Source organism: Myxine glutinosa, chromosome 3 (genome assembly GCF_964187855.1).
Source record: "Myxine glutinosa chromosome 3, kmMyxGlut1.1, whole genome shotgun sequence".
Taxonomy (NCBI): Eukaryota; Metazoa; Chordata; class Myxini; order Myxiniformes; family Myxinidae; genus Myxine; species Myxine glutinosa.
The window spans coordinates 193,554,905-193,569,936 of NC_136263.1; the positions used below are offsets into that span (position 1 = coordinate 193,554,905).

The 15,032-nt window shown below is 44.9% G+C and overlaps 1 protein-coding gene across 1 annotated transcript in view; it reads right to left on the reverse strand.

Annotated features, from left to right (window-relative positions):
* LOC137424097 (uncharacterized) overlaps positions 1-15,032 on the reverse strand; it is a 175,100-nt gene that overhangs the window by 81,693 nt on the left and 78,375 nt on the right. Inside the window, exons 9-13 of the mRNA XM_068111564.2 lie at positions 12,895-12,948; positions 5,652-5,690; positions 5,375-5,431; positions 5,213-5,266; positions 1,574-1,627 (exon numbers count right to left, since the gene is read on the reverse strand). Coding sequence (XP_067967665.2) covers positions 1,574-1,627; positions 5,213-5,266; positions 5,375-5,431; positions 5,652-5,690; positions 12,895-12,948 — 258 coding nt within the window. The remainder of the gene's footprint in view (positions 1-1,573; positions 1,628-5,212; positions 5,267-5,374; positions 5,432-5,651; positions 5,691-12,894; positions 12,949-15,032) is intronic.

The following is a 15,032-nucleotide window of genomic DNA, read 5'->3' on the forward strand; positions in this document are numbered from 1 at the left end:
GGTAGCATGGACCGCGTGTGAGTAGGAAGCCAATCTCGATGTATGCAAGTAGAAAAACTGTGAGCTTAAGATCGTTTATGTGTCTTCACACAGGGGGTGGAGTGTGTGTTAACTAGGTAGGGTTAAGATTAGTTTCTCCCAGTATGTGATTGCCTCCTGTGATTTTTCCCGATGTGTTTTTACAATTATAACAAGCCGGCCATAAAACGCTCCATTAAACCACAACAACTGACATAACTGTGACAGAAACCCGAACATCCCTGAGCAGAGCCGACCGTTCTTGATAGACAACTAAACCCCACCCCACCAACGACTAAGGAGGAAGGCCACGCCCCGAAGTTCGTCATTGGTCGAGCCCGACCATGAGGCGATTCAGTGGAACTCGGCGATTGGTCAGGGTGACGTCAGGGTGACGTCAGAGCGAGAAAGGTTCGAACAGGGGAAAAGGAAGAATCAGTCTCTCTCTCGTGCTGGCTTCGTGGTGGGCGGACGCTTTTGTCTCTGGCTCTCGGTTGCGGCTGGCTCCTGTGCGCTTTTTGGGGAGGACTGTTTGGAGCTCAGAGAACCTTTGCAACGTTGGAGCAAGGCATGTTGCTTGCCGGTGGTGTTTTTCGGGGGAGCTGGAGCCACGTCATGTTTCGGGGGGGGAGACAACAGCGAAAGAGGACCGGCCGTACGAACCCCCTCACGTTTGTGGCGACGCAGAGAGGAACTTCGCGCCATCTTGTGCGTTTCCCACGCGAGCAGCTTCAGGCCGCCTGGTGCTGCCGACACCACATTCAACAATCTCGTTGAGCAAGCTGAGTGCCGGCCGATATGAAAAGAACATCATTTATTTTCCTTTATCATTCCCCTGTCTGTTTTTGAGTCTGCATGTGGAGGTACCTCGATTAGCATTATAGATTTACCTCACCGTTCATTTTCATTCCGTGCATTAATTTCATTAAATTCATTATTGTGTATTTTATTTGCTGTGTCGTGTTTCTTTGTTCGTGGATTTCAGATTAAAACCCCGTGAGCTCCATGCAGGTAAGCACTTTGGTTCCATCATGCGCGCCAAAAGGTACCGCCAAATTTCGGCTTAATCGCCCGGCTATCCGTCCAAGGCTGGTTTTCATCGGCAACGGACTTGACATTATGATGTACCTGCGTATGGAGCATGGTTTGCTATTGCTTACATTGTGTAAGCATACCCGAATGGTAGATACAAGACTGCTGTTTGCACAATACAGGTTTTATAAGCTTTTTGATTTTTTTTGTTGTAAACCGCCATTTTTGTCTGAATCTTGATGTTACTCCGCCTTCAGAGTGTGCGGCAAATTTGATTGGAATTTTCCCAATGTGAGGTAATCACCTGACTGGATTCCATTGTTCTCTGACTGGGATATGAATGGAATTTTCCCAATGTGAGGTAATCACCTGACTGGATTCCATTGTTCTCTGGGTGGAGCATTAATGGAATTTCCCCTTTGTGATGAAATAATCTATTCGGTTACAATGTGTAAAAATTAGCATATTTATATTACTTTCCAGCTTCTGTTTACTTGTGTTAGTACAGAGTGTTTGGAATCACCTTATTTCCTGAAATGCCAGTAGGTCCAAGAAGACCCTGTCGTCCCTCCTCTCCCTGCAATTCACACAAATGACGTCATACCAAGAGCATCTTACGTTTCACAATTACTGTTCCTTTTCAAATTAAACATCATTATTGGTTCCAACAATTGAGAAAATCTAAATTGAAAAATAAAAAAGGATGGTATGGTGGCATGGGAGGAGTGAGTACAGAGGGGACAGAACCTTGCGGAGATGATAAAGTAAGAGGGCGGAAAGGCATGTATTGAACGTATGGGCCAGGGTATCCATAAATCCATCATTTTACGTTATGTAATAATATTTTTTGTTCTCCAGAAGTCGAGGCTCATGGAGGAGTTCAATGACAGAGGGTGGCAAGTTGACAGAGCAGCAGAGGAGAGCAGGCAGACAAAAATACACAAATACATCCCCATATGCGAAGAGGAGTCGCAGAGTGAAAAGGGGGTTAGGGAAGCGGTTGTAGTCGGCGAGAAGCAGACCCTGGGGACTGGGCCAACCTGCCATGAGATGGAAATCGTACAAAAATAGTTTGACTCTGCCTCCAGGGGAACAAGATGGGAAGCAGCTGCACCAGCTCTTAGTGGGGAGCCAGACTCATTGATACATATTGTATATGCCATATTGAGCTGTGCATGGCTCAGAATGGATTTGGTTCTGCGGAGAATACCAAGGTGATGGCTACCTTTCAAGAACAGCTTGGAAATATGGTCCACACAGGGCGAGTTATATAGTTTATATTGAAGCGAGGGACTGCACTGCTTCCAGGCATTGGACAGAGAAGTAAACAGGGAGGGTTTAACAGCTTCTTCTTCCACATTCACATGCGGCACATGGATGCAGGTAGCATTGTTTGCTGTGTTGTTGATGTTGTGCCTCCTGTAGGTTAGAGCAAGAACTTGTAATTGTTCAGGGTCACCTACTCTTCCTGAAGGACACCGTGGGATCTTTTTTATGTCCCACTAATACGAGCAGACGGGATTGTTTAACAGCTAATCTTTATGGAAGAACATTGAGGACTTTTGACTTTCCTTAAATTGAAGATGTATTGCAGTTAGTTGACCAGTGACTTGTTGTTTTCCCAAATCTGTGGCTAGTGATGCCATGGAGACCTGTTGCATTGGGACTGTGGGAAGAGGTGGGACACTTTTCAGATCTCCCATTCTGATGCTCTCAATGTTGAAGTTGGCCCAATGATAAGCTCTCATCAGCTAACCGTTGCCGGGGTGAGAGGCCTGTCCAAATATGGTGCTTTACCAGTAATGTCCTCCATCTGCCCCACCACACTTCTCTCTACAATCCCCAAATGTTGTGCACAGATTGGAGTCAACAGCAAAGTGGTACTGAGGATTTTCCAGGGAAGCGCAGAGGTCATTGATAAAGACCAAAAATTCAAGTAATCTTCCGTATGAGTTATCACCAGGCTCAAGAGGCTGAACATAAGACAGAATGCCATCTAGAGTGACCTGCTGTTTGTGCTTGCAGAGAAAATTGATAGGCATTCAAGGAGGGTACTTAGAATGGCACTGAAAGACAGCTTGGAAAGCAATGCTGGGAGCCAAATAGTAATCAAGGCACGAGAGATGTTCAGAGTGAAGGCAGTGAACTCCTGTTTGAGACTAGGAACATCCATTCTTTGTTTGTTTCAAAGAAGGAACATGCCCAGGGTGAGAATAGCTGGGCAGAAACTGAACTAATGATCAGAGAGTTGCTGAACATCTACAGTGCCTTCATAAAGTATTCACACCCCTTGACTTTTTTCACATTTTGTTGTGTTACAGCCTGAATTTAAAATGGATTAAATTGAGATTTTTTTTGTCACTGATCTACACATAATAAATACCCCATAATGTCAAAGTGGAATTTCCTTTTTAGAATTTTTTACAAAGTAATTCAAAATGAAATACATAAATATCAAATTTACACAAGTATTCAACTACCTGAGTCAATAATTCGGAGAAACGCCTTTGGCAGTGATTACAGCTTCGAGTCTTCTTGGGTTTGTCTGTATCCGTTTTGCACACCTGGATTTGGGGAGTTTCTCCCATTCTTCAGTGCAGATTTGCTCAAGCTCTGTCAAGTTGGATGGGGAGCGTCGGTGAACAGCAATATTCAAGTCTTTAGACAGATTCTCAATGGGATTCAAGTCTGGGATATGGCTGGGCCACCCAAGCACTTTCACGTTCTTGTTCTGAAACAATTCCAGTGTTGCTTTTGCTGTATGTTTGGGGTCGTTGTCCTGTTGGAACGTAAATCGCTGCAGTCTAAGGTCTTTTGCACTCTGAAGCAGGTTCTCAAGAATTTTCCTGTATTTGGCTCCATTCATTGTTCCTTCTATCTTTACAAATCTGTCCCTGCCACTGAAAAGCATCCCCATAGCATGATGCTGCCACCACCATGCTTCACGGTAGGGATGGTATTAGATTGGTGATGAGCTGTGCTCTGTTTCCGCCAGATGTAATGGTTTGCATTCATGCCAGAGTTCAATTTTCGTCTCATCAGACCAGAGAATCTTAAGCCTCATGCTCTCAGAGTCTTTAACGTGACTTTTGGCTTTTTCTCAGGAATGGCTTCCATCTGGCCACTCTCCCATTAAGCCTAGATTTGTGAAGTGCTGCTGAGACCGTTGTCCTTCCAGCAGGTTCTCCCATCTCAGCCAAGGAACTCTGTAGTTCTGTCAGAGTGGTCATTGGGTCATTGGTCACCTCCCTGACCAAGGTCCTTCTTGTCCGGTTGCTCAATTTGGTCTGACAGACAGCTCTAGGAAGCATCTGGATCGTTCCATATTATTTTCATTTCCTAAAGATGGAGTTCACTGTGCTCTTGGGAACTTTCAACACTCTAGAAATTGTTTTATACCCTTCCCCAGATCTATGCCTCCTCACAATTCTATCTTGGAGTTCTACGGACAGTTTCTGCTCTGACATGCACTGTCAACTGTGGGACCTTGTATAGAAAGGTGTGTTTATTTCTACATCATGTCCAAACAATTGAATTGACCACAGGTGAACTCAAATCAAGTTGTTCAGACATGTCAACGATGATCATAGGAAATTGGATGCACCTGAGCTCGATTTGGAGTGTCATAGCAAAGGGGTGAATACTTATTGACCCAAGACATTTCAACTTTACATTTTTAATTAATTTATTTTAAAAATTCTCTTTGACATTATAGGGTATTATGTGTAGATCAGTGACAAAAAAATCTCAATTGAATCCATTTTATATTCAGGCTGTAACATAAAAAAAATTAGAAAAAGTCAAGGGGTGTGAATACTTTCTGAAGACACTGTGCATAAGACTTGAGGTCTGCAGCAATGATAGAGTGCATCCCTTTGCATATGATAGGGAGAAGGTTGTTCTTTCTGTCTGTCGTTGAGAGGATGAGTCGATATTAGCACCTTTCATGTGAATGGGATTGATTTGGGCAACTTTTCAAGATCTATGGGAATACGATCGTATCCCCAAGAGTGGGAATACGATCCCATCCAGTTACAGAGGATTCAAGGCTGGTGAGGAGGGACAGAAGAGATGACTACGAAAGTCGATGGAAATTTTTCGAACCAACAGTCTATTTTATCACGAGAGAACGTAATACAATTCAGGTGAAGAATAGACTCACCTTATGGCCTTGTTTTCCAGGTTCACCAACATCACCTTTATTGCCTTTTTGACCCTGTATTGTAGAGGAAACCATTTTGGGAATTAGAGGTAACGTATTGATGCAGTTGGATAAACTCTGAGGCCAAATCATGCTTTCTTCTTTATATACAGAAACACTTACCTTCATTCCTGTAAGGCCCGCTTCTCCTTGGGCAGCAGGAGGGCATGAGGCTGCACACTTTGCGGACAGACATTTTCACCATAATGTTGAAAAAGACCAGTCAAATCGTTGGAAAAGCCACGTTTCACATCATTGTACATGTGATACATTCTTAGCGCACGTGCTCCGCCAAACTCTACAACAGAATGAATTATCTGGGTCTATTTCATGAAATGGGCAAGTACAATGAGAAGTGTGGCGAGACATCACCATCATCTACCGATGTCTAGACACGTACCTCAGGTCCATCCAACTCATTCTCAATGCCTGTAAGTCCCTGAAATGACAATTTTTATGGTAAATTGAATGATCTGCATTGCACTATCATACTAAAATACGCCATTTTTGTCTGTCTGTGTGATGAACTTTTGACGCCAATACATGCCATCGTTACTTATCCAATCTCAACCAAACATGACAGGATGACGAAGGGTTACACAATGAAGGTTGTAGCACATTTATTTACCCCCCTCCCCAAGGGGGTTTTCTCCCCCCGAGCGATTTTCCCCGCCATTGCCGTTAATGGGGTTGCACGTTGAGGTGTATATAAATGTTAAATTAGCTTTATTGTGGCGTTTTTCCAAAGACGCTTTTAATAACAAAATTAATGATAATCGCATATTGTTAATGTTATTACAAAACAATATTAATACTCATAATGTCCCACTTCCCCAAGGCGTTTTTCCTGCAGTGATAACATGACTGTATACTTATAGTTATAATGGCATTTCCGTGGAAGCAACGGCTTCTACAGGAAGTAAAAATATTATAAACCACAAACACGTATGCTTAGCTTTTTAAACAGTTGCTAATGCTCTTTATAACACTAAATGAAGAAATTTGGAGGAATCCCTACATCCGTGAAGTAAGGTTTACTTACAGAACTGAGCGAAGATCTACTGCACTCTATATAACCCACAAATGTTGGGTTAATGACATGGCCCTTTCTGCCGCTACAATGGCATTTTTCGTAGCAAACTTTTGAAACTCGCTCCTGGTGTTTGATACAAAACTGAAAGGGAGAAGCTCGGGTTGTGCTCCTTTACCAAGTAGCTAGCTAGCGCTTGCCAAGCCAGCCATTCCTTAACGGTTTTGAATGGAGTGCTTGCTTTTAGGTCTTTCACGAGCCTCGATTCTGTATACACAAAAAAATAAAATAAAAAATGCTTAAACCACTTGGTGATCTCTTCACAAGAAATTTGTGAATGAACACACACCCAATGTTCTTGAGACCCGCCCATAGATCGACTGTAATCTACATACCCCAAAGAGGAATGACCCTTCCTGCCCCTCCCGGAGTCTGCGGGTGTACAAGTAAGTTAAAACAAAGGTTAGAGATCAAAAATAAAGTGCAACGTACTAACTTTTGACCTTCCTAGTCTGGGTTTCATTCCCGCCTGTATGATGGATGCTATTATGCATTGAGATATAGCTTCTCCATCTAACATGGCAGTGTGGAGTAAAAATGGACATCGTTAGGGATTGAACCCAGTTTAGACAGCTCTACGTGGCAAATCCACCACCAACTGGGACATCCTGCAACCCAAATACTTGTATTGTCATTACAATTCACCATCTTTGTCTCTTCCTTCATTGTCTTGTCATACAAGTGAAGAAATGGATGACAATATTGATATAGTGAAAGAATAAGTGTGCCCACAAAAAGCGTTACATCGAGTAGAGTGCATCACCGGAAACGCGGTCACAGTGAATAGATGAACAATGACAAGACAGGCCAACAAATGTTGTTTGTAAAAAGTTGTTTATAAACAATGGCCACAACAAAAGAACCTACCTGATAACTTGTAGTCTATTTTTTTTGCCTCCTGGTTCGAATCAAACCGATTTAAAATCGATTTACTGCTCCCACTCTTCATAGAAAGATGGTTCCACATGATCCATCAACTGATGCTGTTCAACTATCGGGGTCGCCTCTTCACTGTGGTTGTACCCCCAACAGGTTGTGGGCAAAATCTTCCCCATTCTTCCCTGCTGTCCGCATTCATCAGGGCAGCGACGTCACGGTCAGAGTGCCGATTGGTCCCCATGGACCGGCCCTTTCCCTATTGTCCGTCCGTCCGTGTCTCCGTCTCCCTCTCTGTCTTCCTCTCCCTCTCCCTCTCCCTCTCCCTCTCTCTTTTTTTTCTACCTCTAACTCTGTCGTGGTCCTGACTTCGTTAAGCTGGGAGTACACCATCCTAGATGTGGGGGATCTCTGCGTCGCTCCTTGGAATTCAATCGGCTGTCCCCTTTCCGCGGGCTTGTTCAGAGAACTGCCCGGGGCTATACAACAACAACTGCTGCTGTTCCTACAAGTATCGGGGATGCCTCTTCATGGTGTTTGTACCCCCCAATACAAGTCGAGGCAAAATCTTCCCCATTCTTCTCTGCTGCCCGGATTAGTCAGGGCAATGCAGTCATGGTCAGAGTGCCAATTGGTCCCCATGGACCGGCCCTTTCCCTCTTGTCTTTCTCTCTCTTCCTCAATCTCCCTCTCTCTCCCCCCCCCTCTCTCTCCCCCCACTCTCTCCCCCTCCCCCTCTCTCTCATGCCCTCTCACTCCCTCTCCCTATCTACCTCCCTTTCCTTTCCATTCCATTTCTCTCTCTCTCTCTCTCTCTCTCTCTGTCTGTCTGTCTGTCTGTCTGTCTGTCTGTCTGTCTGTCTCTCTCTCTCTCTCTCTCTCTCTCTCTCTCTCTCTCTCTCTCTCTCTCTCTCTCTCTCTCTCTCTCTCTTACTCTCTCTCGCCACCTGCTGGCTGTTGGTGCGTTGGGTGTGGTGTCATGGCGTCTGCTCGTGTTTTGGCCTTGTAGCTCCGTGCTCGTGGTTTATATCTTTACCCTCCCCTTTCCTCTTCTCACCTTTGGGCCATCTTTTGTGTATCCCTCTTCCACGTTATCATCCCTCCCCCCCCCCCCCCCTTGAGAGTGAGAGAGTGAGAGAGCACACGTGGTGAGACCGGTAAGGGTTTCCCCTTAACGGTTTTTTTTCGCTTCGTGTTACAAATCATAATACTTTTTTCCGTTTCTTTTTTCGTAAATATTTTTATTTTTCGTTTGTTTACTGGAGCTTTTTGGCTTCATTAACCCTTTATACATTTATCCTTTGTTTAAACGTGGAAACGATGGCGGATAGCTCTCGTTACACGTCTCTTGAAGCGCTAACCCGGAAGCATGGGTTCGTTTGCTCACCTCCGTCGGGAATCGACGTCGAGGCCTTTATCCTTGCCGTTGGAGAGATAATCGGTTTGGATAATGTAAAAGCGGCTTCTCGCATGAATAAACGTGTGGTAATCTTTGTTTCCACAGTACCAATGGTTGCTCAAATAGTCGAGCATGGGCTTTTCTTTGCTCCTGCCCTTCAAGGTCAAAGGTCACACTTATCGGGTCTTTGTCTCCACAGAGTCTCTAGTTTGTTTTGAGTGTGGTTAATATGGTCATTTAAAGGACTCGTGCCCGAAAAAGTCCACGGATAGAGTCACTAGCCTGAATGGTGATGAACAGCAGGGCTCTACTGAGATCGTTGTCGATGATGTAAACAGTATGGATGGTGCTGATGCAAACCCCATTGTAGACAAACAGAGAACCAGGAAAAGAACCCTCTCACCTTCTAGCGACCTCAACGAGCCTGAAAATAAGGTCTTGGTCGGTCCTCCAACCTTCGCTTAAGTGGTTAGTGAAGGTAATAGTGGAGCGTGACCTCTTCCTCAGCAGTTGCCTCCAGTTGAGGTAATCCCTCAGCCTCCTCTGCCTTCAGAATATTCTGAGGGTAATGTGATAAATGCTGAAAATGTATGTGTTGGCCAGACAGCACCTGAGTCTCTCCAGTGTTCTGAGGGTAAACCTCCATGTGAGGTTGAGCCTCCATGTGTGTCCCCTGCTGAAGCTTGTGTTGATTGTGCCACCCCTCTCTCTGTGGGGAGTGGTGAGTGTGTCGGAACTAGTGATCCGTCTGTGATCGAATCCTCCATTGAGGCAGCTGAGCCTTGTCAAGCTCATGGTCAGCAGGATGATAGTGCTGAAGTCTCAGATTGTCGCGCTGATGAGCCCGTTGCTTCGGCAATGGACTCTCAATACAATGATTGTGACTCTGATGGAGGTTCTTCCGTTGCCTCACTGAGTGATGGTGAGGCCTACTTCTCATCGGAGCATGCCTCTTGAAACTCTGTCCCTCCTGCTGAAATCATGGATTTCCTACAAAAAAAACTTACTGTAAAAAGCACGTGAAAATTTGCGATTTCTTCGTTGACACTCACGCCTTCATTATTGGGGCTCAGGAAGTTGTACAACAATCTGCGGCCCTTCATATTTCTGATAAATCACTGAAAAGACTGAAGAGGTACCTTGTCACAGCAAGGACAGAATTAAACCTGTAATGGCTGTGTTGCTGCCTATGTTTTTATGAACATAGCAAGTTTGAACATTAATGGTGGGCGCAGTCAGCTGCGTTGGTCCCCCAGACTGTGCAATTAGCCAGGAGGGAAAAGATTGATGTACTTTTATTGCAAGAAACTCGTGCCACTGCAGACTGCATGGCTGATTGGCAGCAACAGCTGATTGGCACTTGGTTTTTTAGTAATACAGATTCTGTGAGTGCAGTTATTGCTTTTTTTGTCAGTAGGCCTACACGTTTGTCTGTCTCCCCCCCTATCTTTAAGGAAATCGTACCAGGCTATCTAGCCTATGTAGAGTTTGAATACAATCAGCAACGATTTATGTTTGTTAATGTCTATGCTCCAAGCGATAGTACAGATAGAGGAACTTTTTTTTCGGCCTATGCTGATGATGTATGTGTTGCTGTTCGCAGCAGTAATGACATTGCTCTGCTATTTGAATGTCTACGGGTCTACTCTCAAGCATGTGCAACGCAAATTAATTGGTCGAAATGCAAAGCAGTTTGGGTCGGCGGTATGCCACCCTCTGCCCTTCCAATTCTCCCTATGAATTTGACATGGGGAAAAGAAGGTGTGAAATACCTCGGTGTTTATCTTGGAACCCTTGGTTTTGTCAAAAGGAATTGGGATGGTTTGCTCCACAAAATTAGCAATAAATTAAACAGATGGAGAGGAATTTTGTCGACCTTGTCTTTTTGAGATCGTGCCCTGGTCATTAACAACCTGGTGGCCCCTCTCTTATGGCATAAAATGATTGCCTTGCAGCCACCTGCAACGTTGGTGTCATCAATTCAAAAATGCTTACTTGACTTCTTTTGGGATGGCAAACACTGGCTAAAGCCAGAGACTATTTGCCTCCCACTGGCAGAAGGAGGTCATGGGCTTGTGGACATTCTTTGTCGGGTGATGGCCTTCCGAGTCTCTACAGCTCGTCGTTTTATATTTCTGGAGGCCTTGCCCTGGAAATCGACTGCAAACTGTATATTAAAACAAGCCGGCATGCTTGGGTACACTTGTGAACTCTTCTTCATGGGGCTGCAACATGTCGATGCTTCGCTGCTCCCTAACTTTTACCAAGATGTCTTGAACGTCTGGCGGTCCATTTGAGTAACTCGGCAAATGGAGACATACAACAGTGAAAGGTTCCTCCGGGAACCCCTTTTCTACAATGCCCTCTTTCCTGCTATTCCTCGCTCACGTGCCTTTGTGCAACGTTTTGTGAGTGCTGGAGTGAGCACGACTCGGGACCTTCGTGACTGTAACAGGAACAGTTGGTTCTCCGCAGGACATCTTCAAGTAAGAACTGGCATCAGATCTTTGAGGAGCGTCGCCAAGGTCCTACAGGAAATCCTGTGTGTTTTTAGGCACTTGGGCCTGAGCTCAACTGCCAACATTGGTGACCACCGTACACCACCACAGATCTGTGCTAGCTCTAGCCTGCCGGCTGATAGCGCCACAACATCTATCTTGCTATCCTCATCACCACTTTCCAGCAAGGATAAAAAGAGACTGTATCGTTTGTGTATCTCAGTTCGGTTTCCCTCGTTACAGCCTCTTTCTTTTGGGGCTCGATGGAAAGAGAAACTGCCTTCTGGGTCTCCCTCCCATCCGCAATGGTCTGCAATGTATGTTTCACCGATTGTTAAAAGGACTGGTGATATTGCTTGGAGACTCGCCCATTTGGTGTTGCCCTCCAGTTTTATTACATCGTTTTAATGAGGATAATTCAGTGGAATGCCCCTTTTTGTATGATTTCTGAAGACCTTTTCCATGCTTACGTAGATTGTGCAAGACTCTCTCCCTTCTTTGGTTTTTTATCAACTTTTTTTAATCGTATGAACTTTTCTTTTTCTACACGGGTTTTTATTTTTGGAATACCGCTTAGTTACAAAAAACGCTCTGAGACTGCTCTTGTTAATTTCTTAATTTCTATTGGAAAATTAGCAATCTACAAGACAAGAAAAGCAAAGCTCCTGGCAAATGCTGATATTTTATGTGATGTGGTAATTGTGTTTAAGGCTCTAGTCATGGCAAGGTTACGCTTGGAATTCTCTTTTTGCCAAATGAAAGATGATTTACAAACCTTTGTGGAAAAATGGTGTGTAAAGGATGGGTTTGTAAACTTGATAATGGTTTGTTAAATTTTTTATTTTAGTGTTTGGTGGTTTTATTGTTGTTGTTCGGCTGCACATGTTTGGAATTGTAGTGACTTTATTATTTGCATGACTTGTGTGGTTTTCTTACCTTTATAATAAAAGAGCTTCAAAAGTCAAAGTCAAAGTCTCCCTCTCTCTCTCTCTCTCTCCCAATCTCTCTTTCCCTCTCTTTCCCTCTCCTCCCTCTCTCTCACACCCGCTCACTCCCTGTCACTCCCTATCCTTCCCTCTCGCTCTCCCTCCCTCTCCCTCCCTCACCCCACTCCCACCCTCTGCCTCCCTTTCTCTCCCTTCCCCTCCTTTTCCCTCCCTCTCTGTCTGTCTGTCTGTCTGTCGTGGCCCTGACGTTGTGAAGGTGGGGGTACACCATTCTGAATGTGGGGGATCCCTGGGTCGCTCCTGCGTGATCGATCGGTTGTCTCCATGCCACGGGCTTGTTCAACAGAACTGTCCGGGGCTATACAACAACAACAACAACAACAACAACAACAACAACAACTGCTGCTGGTCCTTGAGGTTGATATGTCAAGGCTTTAGTGCACAAGTGATATGATCTGCCATTGCATTTGTGAAACCATTTGTGAAACCTCAACGTGCTGTTGCACTGATCCGAGATGAAGAAGGGTCAAGAAGGATGTTGAACTCACGTTTACCTCATGTTTACTCCAACAATGGCACAACAAATCGGGCTAGGTTGTAGTCTCGTGCAAAGATCTACACTTTGTAGAATAAACGACAGGATATAAATTTGCTCACAAATAACTGAGCAGGCAGGACAGCCACCTCGACGTCACCTCCAAAGGATGGTGTGCTCGAGGAGAAACTTCCCCTGATGGCGCTACTTGTTTCTAGTAGAGTTGTTAGGGTTTGCGACATGGTAAAAAAGGACATTCGACATGGTGCGGGAACGATTGACTGCAACAAATACGTACCACCATCCCAGGAGGACCTGGTGGTCCTGGTTGGCCAATTGGTCCAGTGTCACCCTGAAAAACAAACAATTTATTGATGCTTTTTTTCAACTCCAATGTGATCTTTCAAAAGTTATGTATTGAAGACAAATTCTTATGCTGTTCAAAGTTCTTCTTCTGTTAGAGTAATCTGACAGTCCTTTCACTGTGACGTGAAAAATAACATCATTTCTTTGTGATTTTAAACTTATTGGGTGTTGTTTTATGCAAATGAGCCACCTCAATGTATTCCTCACTTAATTTAAGTATTCCAGGCTCATTGTGCATGATGTGCACTCAATATCTACTCCATTTTCTGATTGCACATACCAAAGATGTTCTGCAGGTTTTAACACACCGAGTCTTGCAGCGGCACAATATGCAGCAAGTCTTCGGTGTACTCGGTTTATCAACAACTAAATCCTAAAACGACCTCCTCAAGCACTACCTCCTCAAACAGACAAGATGGATACATGGGGTGGACGAGATGGATACATGAGGTGGACAATATGGATACATGGGATGGACAAGATGGGTACATGGTGTGGCCAAGATGGATACATGGGGTGGACAAGATGGATACATGAGGTGGACGAGATGGATACATGGGGTGGACAAGATGCATACATGGGGTGGACAAGATGGATACATGGCGTGGACAAGATGGATACATGCAGTGGACAAGATGGATACATGCAGTGGACAAGATGGATACATGGGGTGGACAATATGGATACATGGGGTGGACGAGATGGATACATGGGGTGGACAAGATGGATACATGGGGTGGACAAGATGGATACATGGGGAGGACAAGATGGATACATGGCGTGGACAACATTGATACATGCGGTGGACAAGATGGATACATGGGGTGGACAAGATGGATACATGGGGTGGACAAGATGGATACATGGGGTGGACAAGATGGATACATGCGGTGGACAAGATGGATACATGGGGTGGACAAGATGGATACATGGGGTGGACAAGATGGATACATGGGGTAGACAAGATGGATACATGGGGTGGACAAGATGGATACATGGGGTGGACAAGATGGATACATGGGGTGGACAAGATTGATACATGGGGTGGACAAGATGGATACATGGCGTGGACAAGATGGATACATGGGATGGACAAGATGGATACATGGGGTGGACAAGATGGATACATAGGGTGGACAAGATGGATACATGGGGTGGACAAGATGGATACATGGGGTGGACAAGATGGATACATGGGGTGGACAAGATGGATACATGGGGTGGACAAGATGGATACATGGGGTGGACAAGATGGATACATGGGGTGGACAAGATGGATACATGGGGTGGACAAGATGGATACATGGGGTGGACAAGATGGATACATGGGGTGGACAAGATGGATACATGGGGTGGACAAGATGGATACATGGGGTGGACAAGATGGATACATGGGGTGGACAAGATGGATACATGGGATGGACAAGATGGGTACATGGTGTGGCCAAGATGGATACATGGGGTGGACAAGATGGATACATGGGGTGGACAAGATGGATACATGGGGTGGACAAGATGGATACATGGGATGGACAAGATGGGTACATGGTGTGGCCAAGATGGATACATGGGGCGGACAAGATGGATACATGGGGTGGACAAGATGGATACATGGGGTGGACAAGATGGATACATGGGGTGGACAAGATGAATACATGGGGTGGACAAGATGGATACATGGGGTGGACAAGATGGATACATGGGGTGGACAATATGGATACATGGGGTGGACAAGATGGATACATGGGGTGGACAAGATGGATACATGGGGTGGACAAGATGGATATAGGAGGAAATGCTCAGGAGGAAAAACTAGAAATTTGGAAGGAGGCCGGGATTGCGGTGGTGTGGGTGGTGTGGGGGCTTAATGAGGGTAGAAAAGTGATCTATATAAGACTGTCTCACTAATGCTAACCATACCGATTTTTTTAATGACCTTTAAAATCATGATTTTATTATAATTGAAGTACAGTATTATACCTGAACACTGTGTGGGGCATCGTGCTCTATGAACTCTCTAGTTACCTCCATCACCGAAGGTATACAGAGGTTATGTTTTCACCCATGTCT